We start from the raw sequence: 12373 nt of genomic DNA on the forward strand, positions 1-12373 counted from the left end.
CACACAGAAACGTGGACGGCAGTCACAAGACCGCTGGCAGATGAAGCAGGATCTCGGCATCTGGCGAGAGGTAGGCAGGGAACGGCACAGGCGGCCACACTTCCTCTGAACCGGGCGCTTTGTGTGTATGGCCACATGCTCATTCCAGTGGGACGGCGGTTGCTCAAGCCATATTTGTCACTTGGTGTGTGGCCTTGGGCAAGTTACTTAATTTTTCTAAGCACTGATTTCCTCACTGTTGAAATGGCGATGAGAATGCAAAGGACATGGTGTCTGAGGTGGCTGGAGCTCAGGGCTGCCTGGGCACAGTGGGCACAGAGCCGGGTGCTGGGAGGCCTTTAGGAAATATTTCCTGGCCAAGTGCATGCCCAAACGGCATTCCTTAGCCTGCTTCCATGTTCTCTCCCAGAGGTGACTCTGAATGACCTGAGACTGTTCCAGAATAAAGATACACACACACAGCCCCGCTACTGGTCTCCTGCTAGGCAAGCCAACAAAATGAGCCCCCAGCAGGAAGCAACGCTTTAAATGAACATGTGACCTCTCCGGGGCCCACTGGGACCTGCCACCCACACTCACGTGGTTGGGGCCATTCAGGGGTGTGGATCCCATGTGGACTGGATACCCAGCGTGAGTGTATACCGTGAGGGCCTTTGTGCTCTCGGACAGCGTGTAGTGGTCAGGGAAGGCCTCCGAGAGGAAGAGGTGACCCACCACCCCAGGCGGCACAGTGGTGAGGAGGCCCCGGAGGGGCTGGTCTGGGGGAATGAGCCTGGGGGAGATGGAGGCCAGAACACACGGGCCCCGGAGCGTTGGGCTGAGGAGCCAGGGCTGCAGCCCAGGAAAGGGACAGACAGAGTGGTCTTGGGTTGCGGAGAGTGCTGCGTGGGGCCCCAGTGGGGCTGTGTCCCCCAGGGGGATGCCAAGGCTGGCAACGTTCAGCGGCTCGTCAGGTGGAGAGGAGCAGGTGAACACGAGAGATTTCAGGGAGAAAGAGCAGCAAGACGGGGTGAGGCGCTCAAGCTGGGACGCCGAGTGGGAAAGCCAGGAGTTGGCTAGAGAAGGGTCCCGGCTGGAGGCACGGCCAGGGAGTGTCAGGCCAGGGTGCACAGCTGCCCAGGGCGGGTCGGGGGAAGGTGGGAACGCATGATGCAGGGAGCCAGCCTGCCACCAGACGCTCGTGCCCAGCTGAACCAGGTGCGGGCGCAGGCTGTTTGCCTTCAGGCGGCCAGGGACTCCCTCCAGGTAGGTGTGGGCACCTTGGGCAGCCAGAACCCCAGGAAGGAAATCCACGCTGCCCCAGCCCGAGCTGAAGACAGGCTCCCCTCCCCCCGCCTGCGGCTGCTCTGGACGGACGGACGGGAAGTGGCCCGAAGGGGAAGTGTGAGGAGTTCCCGTCCAGCCTGTCATCAGTCTCCCCAGGTCTCGAAGTGGTGGCCCTGCTCCCTGCCGTGACCATGGACCCTGTGGAGACCCCTGTCAAGGATGGCATCCTCTACCAGCAGCATGTCAAGTTTGGCAAGGTGGGGACTCCTGGCTGCCAGGCAGCTGCCAAGGACCAACAGTGGGTGGAGAATGCAGCCTCTGCCCCTGCCTCGGACAGCCCAGGCAGACCTGGGAGACTTGGGAAGGGAGTCAGGGTGAAGGATCCCACCCCAGGTATGGGGAGTGGAACAGAGCACGGGTGTCGGCCAGAGATGGCAGGGGCTGAGCAGGCCTGCCTCTGGGAGAGACGGGGAATACAGGAGCGGGAGAGGGTGGAAGGCTCAAACCTCCCAGCAGGGAAGAGCTTCACGGCCTCTGACCCACTGCGGGCCCTAGGGAGGGTGAGGGGCTGAGCTGGAGTCCCAAGGGTGGAGCCCCTCCCTGCAGCGGCACTGTCCTGGGAGCAGCGAGGCAGGGGGGTCACCTCTCCTCGGCAGTGGCCCCACACCCCCGCAGCTCAGCTGCAGCTGCTGCCCAGGCAGATAAACCGTCGATTTCCTTTGCTCGAAGCTATTTGCATGTTTCCTTCCTTACCAGTGTGAGGCGGAGGCCTCCCTCCCACCCCAGCCCTTGGCCTGTGGCCCAAGTGCCCCTTTTTGGGGGCAAGAGGGAGCCAACATAATGGCAGTGTCTGGTGGTCTGCCCGGCCACTGGAGGCTTTACAAACATGACCCGGTAGCAGCCCCAACTCGTGTTCTCGTGGCCTTTTGAGAGACGACACTGATGCTTGTGGAGGTCACAGTTCGGGAAGAGCGGGCTGGGATTTGAACCCAGGGCTGACCAGTCCGAAGCCCAGCCAAGGCCTCCTTCCTGGCGCCCTGAGAAACTAGGGAGCAGAGGCCCGCTCCTGGCTGGGAGCGTTTGCCAAGCAGCTTGTGCTGAACCGAGTGGCATGGAGAATCTGCCACCCAAGAGTCTTCGCTCTCCCCCGCCTCTCCCACAGAAGTGCTGGCGGAAGGTGTGGGCTCTGCTGTATGCAGGAGGCCCATCAGGCGTGGCACGGCTGGAGAGCTGGGAGGTCCGGGATGGTGGCCTGGGAGCAGCAGGTGACAGGTCGGCAGGGCCTGGCCGGCGAGGGGAGCGACGGGTCATCCGCCTGGCTGACTGTGTGTCGGTGCTGCCGGCCGACGGTGAGAGCTGCCCCCGGGACACCGGTGCCTTCCTGCTCACCACCACCGAGCGAAGCCACCTGCTGGCCGCGCAGCACCGCCAGGCCTGGATGGGCCCCATCTGCCAGCTGGCCTTCCCGGTGAGTGCAGCGGGCAGGGGGGTGGTTGGGCTGGGGCACCTGCCCCCCACTTGTCCACCTCCATGCTCACTCACATCCCGTCACCCAGCAAGCTCCACCGAGCACCTACAATCCTGGGAAAAGTAAATCTATAATGACTCTCAGAGGGCCACGCGCGCCGTGGAGAAAATGGACCGCCAGGGGAGCAGGAGGAAGTGAGGGTGCGACGGGCAGGGTGGTCAGGGAAGGCCTGTCAGAGGAGGGCCCTGAATGACAGGAGCCCACTGGGCAAAGGTCTGAGGACAGGGGCAGCCTGGGGAGTTGTGAACAGAGGCAGTCCCGTGGGCAGAGGCCCCGAGGTCGGACAGTGTGGGGTGTTTAAGGGCAGAAAGAAGGCGACATGGCTGGAAGGATAGGAGTGCAGGAGGAAGCCAAATCACGGAGCTTAGGGGAGCAGCTGAAACGCCCCAGGCCATGTGTGTGGTTCTGTTCTGAGTGTGAGGCGAAGGCTTTGGAGGGTTGTAGCCAGACACGTTTGTAAAGCCCCACAAGGTCTGTGATGGGTCAAAAGGAAGTGAGCCTGGGGGTTCTTCAAAGAGGTAAACAGAGTTACCATGTGGCCCACAGGTCCACTCCTAGGTGTGTGCCCAAGAGAACTAGAACAGGTGTTCAAACAAAACATGTACATGTGAGGCGGCAGGATCGCGTGAGCCCCAGAGGTCGAGGCTGCAGTGAGCCGTAATCGTGCCACTTCACTCCAGCCCGGGAGACAGAGCAAGACCCTATCTCAAAAAAAAACCCCATAGCAGCACTACTCACGGCCACCAGAAGGTGGAAACAGCCTACGTGGCCATCAGCTGACAAATGGATAAACAAAACGTGGTCTGTCCACAAGATGGAATACTACTCAGCCATAAAAATGAACAAACGGGCCAGGCGCAGTGGCTCACGCCTGTAATCCCCCACTTTGGTAGGAGGATTGCTTGAGCCTAGGAATTCAAGATCAACCTGGGCAACATAGTGAGACCCTGTCTCTAAATAAACAAAAAGAAAAGGAAAGAAGAAAAAGAAATGCACAGACTAGGAAACTCCGTTGGGATAGAAATCAGATGAGTCTTGCCAGGAGCTGGGGGAGGGGAGAAGTGGGGAGTGGCAGCTCACGGGTACAGGGTTTCCATGTGGGATGATGGAAAAGTTCTGGAACTAGACAGTGGCAACAGCTGCACAACCTTGTGAATATACTAAAAAGCACTGGTGGCCAGGCGTAGTGGCTTACGCCTGTAATCCCAGCACTTCGGGAGGCTGAGGTGGGCAGATCACCTGAGGTCAGGAGTTCGAGACCAGCCTCAACATGGAGAAACCCCGTCTCTACTGAAAATACAAAATTAGCTGGGTGTGGTAGTACATGCCTGTAATCCCAGCTGCTCGGGAGGCTGAGGCAGGAGAATCACTTGAACCTGGGAGGCGGAGGTTGCGGTGAGCCAAGATGGCGCCATTGCACCATTGCATTCCAGCCTGGGCAACGAGAGCAAAAGTCCATCTCAAAAAAAAAAGCACTGGTGATACACTTTAAGATGTAAAATGGACCAGGCGTGGTGGTTCACACCTGTAATCCCAGCATTTTGGGAGGCCGAGGCAGGTGGATTACCTGAGGTCAGGAGTTCGAGACCAGCCAGGCCAACATGGTGAAACCCCACCTCTACTAAAAAAAAAAATTACAAAAATTAGCCAGGCGTGGTAGCACACACCTGTAATCCCAGCTATTACTTCGGAGGCTGAGGCAGGAGAATTGCTTGAGTCTGGGAGGCAGAGGTTGCAGTGAGCTGAGATTGTGCCACCGCACTCCAGCCTGGCTGACAGAGCAAGACTGTGTCTCAAAAAACAAACAAAAAAAAATGTAAGATGGTTAAAACCGTAAATTTTATGTTCTCTGTATTTTATCATATTTAAAAAATAAAAAAACAAAAGGCAGTTGAGGTTAGGCATGGTGGCTCACGCCTGTAATCCCAGCACTTTGGAAAGCCGAAGCACGTGGATCACCTGAGGTCAGGAGTTCAAGACCAGCCTGCCCAATGTGGCAAAACCCTGTCTCTACTAAAAATACAAAAAATTAGCCAGGTGTGGTGGTGGGCACCTGTAATCCCAGCCACTTGGGAGACTGAGGCAGGAGAATCACTTAAACCCAGGAGGTGGAGGTTGCAGTGAGCTGAGATCTCGCCATTGCACTCAAGTATGGGTGACAGAGCAAGACTCCATCTCAAAAAAAAAAGGCAGTTGACAGGAGCAAGGAGCCCGGTGAGGAAGCTGTGGCATTTGACCCGGCCGTGTTGCTATGGGCCAGGGTGGTCCTAGTAGACGGGCTGAGTGGGAAAGAGCTAGAGGACAACTGAAGGCCTGGGTGTAGGGATGAGGCATAGGCAGAGATTGGGGGCACCTTGCAGGGTCGTAGCAGGTGGTTGCAGTGAAATGGAAAAAGACACGTGGGGTACTGCTCCCCGCCCAGCTCACACGTGTGTGCCAGCCGGAACACTCCTGTCCCTGTACTGCTCCAGGCTGTCAGAGACATGCAGAAGCCGGCCCAGCCAAGCCGAGGGGCTGCAGGGGACATCCCCTAGTGTCCCCAGTGATCTGTAGCTCTGACACCCTCAAGCACCGCACCTCTTTCCCAGCCCAGCACTCTCAGTGGGGAGCCAGGTGGGAGAACAGGCTCAGAAGGGACCCTGGTTTGTGGTGGAGTCCTGGGATACTGATCCCAAGGGAGGGGACAGGGCATGGGAGTGTGGTGCTCCCACCTTTGACTTGAACTCATTCCCCAGGGGACAGGGGAGGCCTCCTCAGGATCCACAGATGCCCAGTCTCCCAAGAGGGGTCTGGTCCCTATGGAGGAGAACTCCATCTACTCCTCCTGGCAGGAAGGTAAGTTGGAGGAGGTGCAGGGGCAGCCTCCACCCCCCACACCCAGGGCTGGGTCTTTGGGGGACTGACCGGGATGTCCTGGCCACCTGCCACAGTGGGCGAGTTTCCCGTGGTGGTGCAGAGGACCGAGGCCGCCACCCGCTGCCAGCTGAAGGGGCCGGCCCTGCTGGTGCTGGGCCCAGATGCCATCCAGCTGAGGGAGGCCAAGGTCACCCAGGTCCTCTACAGCTGGCCCTACCACTTCCTACGCAAGTTCGGCTCTGACAAGGTGAGGTGCAGGGGTGGGAAGGGTGGGGGGCCGACACCCTAGACCCTCCTGCTGATCCCCACCCGTGTCGCCTGTGCCCAGGGCGTGTTCTCCTTTGAAGCCGGCCGCCGCTGCGACTCGGGTGAGGGCCTCTTTGCCTTCCACACCCCCTGTGCCCCCGACCTGTGCAGGGCTGTGGCCGAGGCCATCACCCGCCAGCGGGAGCGACTGCCAGAGCTGGCCAGGGCCCAGCCCTGCCCCCTGCCACGGGCCACCTCTCTGCCCTCCCTGGACGCCCCCGGAGAGCTGCGGGAGATGCCACCAGGACCTGAGCCACCCACCTCCAGGAGGGTGCGCCTGGCTGAGCCCGGACCCCAGAGCCTGCCGCTACTGCTAGGCCTGGAGCCCAGCGATCCGGCATCCGGGCTCTACGCCTCAGTGTGCAAGCGTGCCAGTGGGCTCCCACGCATGGAGCACCTCTATGAGAACCTGTGTGTGCTGGAGGCCAGCCCCACACCGCACAGCGGGGAACCTGAGCAGCACGAGGGCCCTGGCGGCCGCAGCCCCACAGCCAGTCCCATCTACCACAACGGCGAAGACTTGAGCTGGCCCAGCCCAGCCCATGACAGCAGTCTGGAAGCCCAGTACCGGCGGCTGCTGGAGCTGGATGAGGCAGAGGGCACAGGCCGCCCTGACCCTCAGGCAGGCTTCAAGGCCAAGCTGGTGAACCTGCTGAGTCGTGAGCGGAGGAAGGGCCCTGCCCCTTGTGACCGGCCCTGAACACCCAGCAGAGTGGTGGCCAGAGGGGAGAGGTGCTCCCCCTGGGACAGGAGGGTGGGATGGTGGGCACATAGTGGGCCCATGCGGACACACGCCTGTGTCTACCCTGGCCTGCAGGAATGAGGCAGGCCGCCTGTGGAGGACCTCCGCCCTGCCCTGCCCTCCACATATGCGGTGTGCAGACTCGCAGATAATAAAGCTCAGAGCAGCGCCCAACAGGGGCACTCACGGCACACGCCCCTGCCCACGTTCATTGCAGCCAGCACCAGCGCCCTGTGCTGGTTCCAGGGGCACAGGTGACCTGGGCCTGACCTGCCACCCATGGGCTCAGATCCACTGCGGCAGCAGACAGGATGGAGATCATTAGGACTCCATGTGGCCCTCCATGGCCAGAGTGACATGAAGAGGCAGGCAGAGGGAACCCTGAGGGTTGTTTGTCAGACTGGGGAAGGAGCAACATGAGGGCCCAACTGGAGACCCGGAGGCCCGAGCTGGGGAGCTGGGAGGAGGCAATGGGGGCGGGGAGCAGGTGGAAGGGATTTCAGAGACGTCCTCGCCCCACACACTTGTTCCCTGCTGAAACTCCAACAATTTGCAGATACTTCTGGGAACCCGCGGCCTCAGTCTCCTCATCTGTAAAGGAGAGAGAACAAATGATATATCAGGCATCATCCTAGATGAGAGTTTTGCTGTGTGCCTACTCAGTGCCAGGCACTGGGGGACATGGCCGTGTTCAGGACAGCCTTGGTCCTGTTCGGGAGCCGACATTCCGGGGGAGAGAAGTTTCCTGAAGACTTCCATGCTGCGCTCCCTCCTCTGCTCCTGCTGCTGTTGCCATCCTAGGAGCCAGCCATGCGCACAAGCATCATGCCTCCAGGGGTCTGGCTGCTTGGCCCCTCACCGCAACTCCACCTCAGCTGCCCACACCCTTGGCACATCCTGAACCTCATTTTCAGGACGGACACATAATTTTTGCTCTCTTGTGTCCAAGCCTCATCCTCTGGCCACCTCCTCCTTCCAGCTCACTTCCTCTCGCACGGCCAATACCGCCCCTGCCTAGCCACATCGACCTACCGGGACCCTTTTCTGGCTCTTCCAGGCCTCTGCCCACCATCCCCTCTGTTCTCCATAGTCCCTTCCCCCCTTCTCTCTCCTTTCATCTTATTGGTCTGGCAAGACCCCGGCCTTGGATGAGCCCAGACCTCCTCTGTGCCTGCACACAGCCGCCCATAGCCAAAAAAACCCATTTAAGCAGGCTGACTGCATCCTTAACGGTGCAGGGCAGGCGCTCCCTGCCACCAGAGACCCTGTTCCCTAGAGGGGCAGCTTTTCTCCTCCCCAGAACCTCCTGTCTGTCCCCACCCAGTGTCTCCTCACAGGCATGTTGGGGAAACAGGTCAGGCTCTCCCACTGCATCTGCAAGTGTACTGGCATCCATCCGTCTTTTTCCTACCCCTACAGTCGCAACAGTGTTTGTCCCCAGCTATGCTCTGATCCCGGCTCCTCTCACCTCAGAGCTTGGAAATTTCAGCTCTCTCCTGGGCCCATTCATCCTATCAGCGGCTTTTCCAGCCACACCCAAACATGCTCTGTAATGTCACATTTTAAACCTTCCCTTGCCCTCACATTCCCCTTTGGCCACCTCCCTGTTTCTCTGTTCCTCTTCACAGCAAAAACTCTTCAAAAGAGTTGTTGATTACTTTCATTTCCACTTTCTTACCCCTATTTTCCCCTCAATTAACTCTCCTTCATCCCCATGATGCCATTATGTGGCTCTTATTAGAGTCACCAACGTTATTCTCCAAAACAAAAGCAACAAGGACTTTGACTTCTCAGCAGCACTCAGCTCTGGTTCTTGAAACACCCCCCATTACTTGCTTTTCCTCCTACCTCATAACTCTGTCTTTCCCAGCCTCTACTGCGGCCTTCTCTGAGTTCTTCCCAGGGTCCTAGGCTCTGATACAGTGTAGCTCAACCCTGCTACACAAAGAATCTCCTGAAAGCCTGTAAAACTGTCCATGCATGTTCTGTGAGTGACCTACCAAGAGAATAAACAATTTTAAAAATCCATTTCACACGCAGGGGCTCTGAGTTCATCAGTCTGGGTAGGTGGGGTCTGGGCCTCAATGCTCATTGGGTTTCCGGATGATTGTAATATGCAGCCTAGGCTGGGAACCACTGGCCTCAGCAAGCCAGTCATTCTCCAGGTGTCACAGACCCTTGGTGCTGACCCCAGAGGTCTGTCTTCAGTGCAGACCTCCCCCTGAGCTCCAGATTTAGTAATCCCACTGCACACGAGACATCTGGATGTGGAAAAGGCATCTCCAGATCCCATGGGTGAAAGGGGGTTGGGGGAATGGAGACTGGTGTTCTTCCAGCATGTGTGTGGACACAACGCAAAGCCTGGAGGGATGCTAGAGCCATGGGGAGGAAGATTTCAGCTTACTCATTCATGCAAGCACTTCCTGATGGGTAAGGCCTTAGCAAGCTGAGCCCAAGAGGCGAGCAGTCAAGGTGTTGCTGCAGGCACCCCCACTCCCTACAGTGGCAAACCCAAGCCCAGTCCTTGGCAGCTCAACAAATCCCAGGGCACACTGAAGGTCACCCAGAGAGTCAGGGGCATGGCTAGAACCGACTCTGGGTGCCCAGCATGGCATCCTTTCCTTCATTACAAATCTGAGCTTCTTTGTTTCATAGGGATTTCTGTGATATTCCAAGGGGACTGTGGGAAAGTCCTTGGAAACCACCAGGACTCTAGAGGCCTGGGCCTAGAGCCTCAGGAGTCTTGGCCACCAGAGGGCGCTGTGTCCCTGTCCAGGTCCAGTTGCGACCCAGGGGCTGCCTGTGCTGGGAGGCTCCCGGCAGTCGGGGACACAGACCTGTGCTTTCCACCAGCCCAAGGAGTGGGAGCCAGGGGTCCTCTCTGCTGGAGGACTGCCAGGACCCCCAGGCTGCCACCTCTTCCTTTGCTCATTTGCTGTTTCACTTTGTCAATCCTTCCTTTCTTCGTGTGTTCATTCACATCCACTGTGTGTAGGCCCTGGGGAAATGTTAGACAAGACACATAAGCTGTGTGTCTTCATTGTCCTAACAAAGAGCACACCCTGGAAAGAGCACCGCAGACAGTCCCCATTCCCCCAGCTCCCTCCACACATGCACTCCAGAGATGCCTTTTCCACATCCAGATGTCTCGGGTGCCATGGGATTCCTAAGTAAACAAACACTTCATACGGAATGTCAGATGATGGAGATGCTATGGGGAAAAGTAAAGCAGAGGGAGGGCCTAGTGTGCAATGCGGGTGAGGCATCAGGGGGTTGCTGTTTCAGATGTGATCAGGGAAGGCCCTGGGAGGAGGCAACATCTGAGCAGAGACCTAAAAAAAGTTGGAAGCCTGTTGCTGAGATACCTGGAGAAGTGTTTCAAGGGCCGGGCACCGTGGCTCACGCCTGTAATCCCAGCACTTTGGGAGGCCAAGACAGATGGATCACTGGTGGTCAGGAGTTTGAGAGCAGCCTGACCAACATGGAGAAACCCCATCTGTACTAAACATATAAAAATTATCCCGGAATGGTGGTTCATGCCTATAATCCCAGCTACTCGGGAGGTAGAGGCAGAAGAATCACTTGAACCCGGGAGGCAGAGGTTGCAACAAGCCAAGATCACACCACTGCACTCCAGCCTGGATGACAGAGTGAGACTCCGTCTCAAAAAAAGAAAAAAAAAAAAAGAAGTGTTTCAAGCAGGGGAACTGGCAAGTGGACAGGCCCTGAGGCAGGAATATGCTTGGCCTGCTGGGGGAAATGTGAGTGAGGAGGCCAGGGTGGCTGGAGTGGAGGGAGCGAGTGGTAGGAGTCAGACGCAGTTTATTTGTGTTCTGTAGGTCTTAAGGACTTTAGTTTTATTTTGAGTGCAATATGATCTCACTGGAATGCTAAAAGCTGAGAGTGACATGGTGGTGTGATTCTGGCTTTAAAAATATCACTTTGGCTGCTTCATGAAGACTCTGGAAGGGGCAAGGGTGAAAGCAGGGATACCCGTTAGGAGACTGTTACAGGGGCACAGGCACAAGATGGCAGTGGCTGGGACAATGGTGGAAGCAGCGGTTAGATGTGAACATGCTGAAGGTGGAATTTGCAGAATCTGGGGGAGGACAGACGAGAAAGGAAGGATAACTTCACCGTTTCTGCTGAACCAGTTGGATGAATGTTGGTGGCACTTGTTGAAGTCAGGAATGAGTTAGGGAGGTGGGAAAGGCACAAGGTGGGACAGGTGGGCCATGATGGCCTGAGATACCTAGCACAGTGGCTCCCCAACCTTTTTGGCAGAAGGGACTGCTTTCACGGAAGACAATTTTTCCACGGACTGGGGGCAGGTGGGGGTGGCTTCAGGAGGGTTCAAGTGCAGTACATTTATCATTAGGTCCTTTTTTTTTTTTTTTTGAGATGGAGTCTCGCTCTGTCACCCATGTTGGAGTGCAGTGGAGCCATCTTGGCTCACTACAACCTCTGCCTCCCCGGTTCAAGTGATTCTCCTGCCTCAGCCTCCTGAGTAGCTGGGATTATATGCATGTGTCACCACGCCCAGCTAATTTTTGTATTTTTAGTAGAGACAGGGTTGCACCATGTTGGCCAGGATGGTCTCCAACTCCTGACCTCAAGTGATCCTCCCCCACCTCAGCCTCCCAAAGTGCTGGGATTACAGGTACAGGCGTGAACCACCGCACCTGGCCCATTTATTATTAGATTCTCATAAGGAACGAGCAACCTCGATCCCTCGCATGCACAGTTCACAATAGGGTTCACGCTCCTATCGGAATCTAATGCTGCTGCTACACTCAGCTTCTCTGGCTTGCCGCTGCTCACCTGCTGTGCAGCCCAGTTCCTAACAGGCTACAAACAGGGGGTTGGGGACCCTGATCTAGTAAACATCTAGGCAGCGTTTTGGATAATGGAGTCTGGAGCTCCTGGGGAGAGGTCAGGCTGGCCATGAAACATGAGATGCCTTGGCATACAGGTGGTATTGAAAGCCACAGGACGGTACGGGGTCTTAGGGGGTGAGAATAAAGAGAGATGGCATCAGACGGCCAAAGCCAGAGGCAGAGGAGGATGGGGAGGAGGGGCCAGTGGGGCAGGGAGAAGCTGTGAAGTCAGGGAAAAAGGGTGTTTCGGGGGACGAGAATCCACCCGGACCCATGCTGCCCCTAGGAAGGGCAGGATGAAACTGAACCACCACGGATTCCATGGCCCGATGGCCTCCAGGTCACAGGTGACCTTGAGAAGAAAGATCTCAGGGGACTGGTGCGGACAAGGGCCTGCCTGGCATGGCTTCAAGAGATAACTGAAGGAAAGCAAGTGGAGACGCGATAAACAGACAACTCCCTGGAGGAATTTTACTCTCAAGAGCAGAATTAAAGGCTAGTCGTTGGAGAGGGATGTGGGGTCAAGAGAAGGTCTTTAACGATGAGAACTCTCACAGCGTTTTATGCAGAAGAGGGTGGGTGTGATGACTGTGGATGGAGAGGGGAGAACTGCAGCAACCATGTCCTAGGAGGAGCTGACCGGCCGGGACCACCAAGCGAGTGGAGGGTGGACGCCCCTTCCCTCACCCCGACACCCGCATGCTCTCAGTGTCCGCGCCGCGGGCCCTAGTGCCCAGGCTGAACGCGGGGCCGGGACTCTGAGGACGCCTCCTACGGGGCGCAGTCCGCTCTGGCCAA

At 57.4% G+C, this 12373-nt stretch overlaps 1 protein-coding gene across 1 annotated transcript; it reads left to right on the top strand.

Moving 5' to 3' along the window:
- The first annotated feature begins 616 nt into the window (after positions 1-616).
- On the top strand, positions 617-6889 carry DOK3 (docking protein 3). The gene is made up of 6 exons (XM_011990020.1): positions 617-1245; positions 1320-1523; positions 2429-2734; positions 5530-5629; positions 5725-5897; positions 5979-6889. The coding sequence occupies exons 1-6, from the start codon at positions 1147-1149 to the stop codon at positions 6654-6656; spliced, it is 1560 nt and encodes a 519-aa protein (XP_011845410.1). The 5' UTR covers positions 617-1146; the 3' UTR covers positions 6657-6889.
- Positions 6890-12373: the final 5484 nt, after the last annotated feature.

This window comes from Mandrillus leucophaeus, unplaced genomic scaffold (assembly GCF_000951045.1).
Source record: "Mandrillus leucophaeus isolate KB7577 unplaced genomic scaffold, Mleu.le_1.0 Scaffold366, whole genome shotgun sequence".
In the NCBI taxonomy this organism is placed as follows: Eukaryota; Metazoa; Chordata; class Mammalia; order Primates; family Cercopithecidae; genus Mandrillus; species Mandrillus leucophaeus.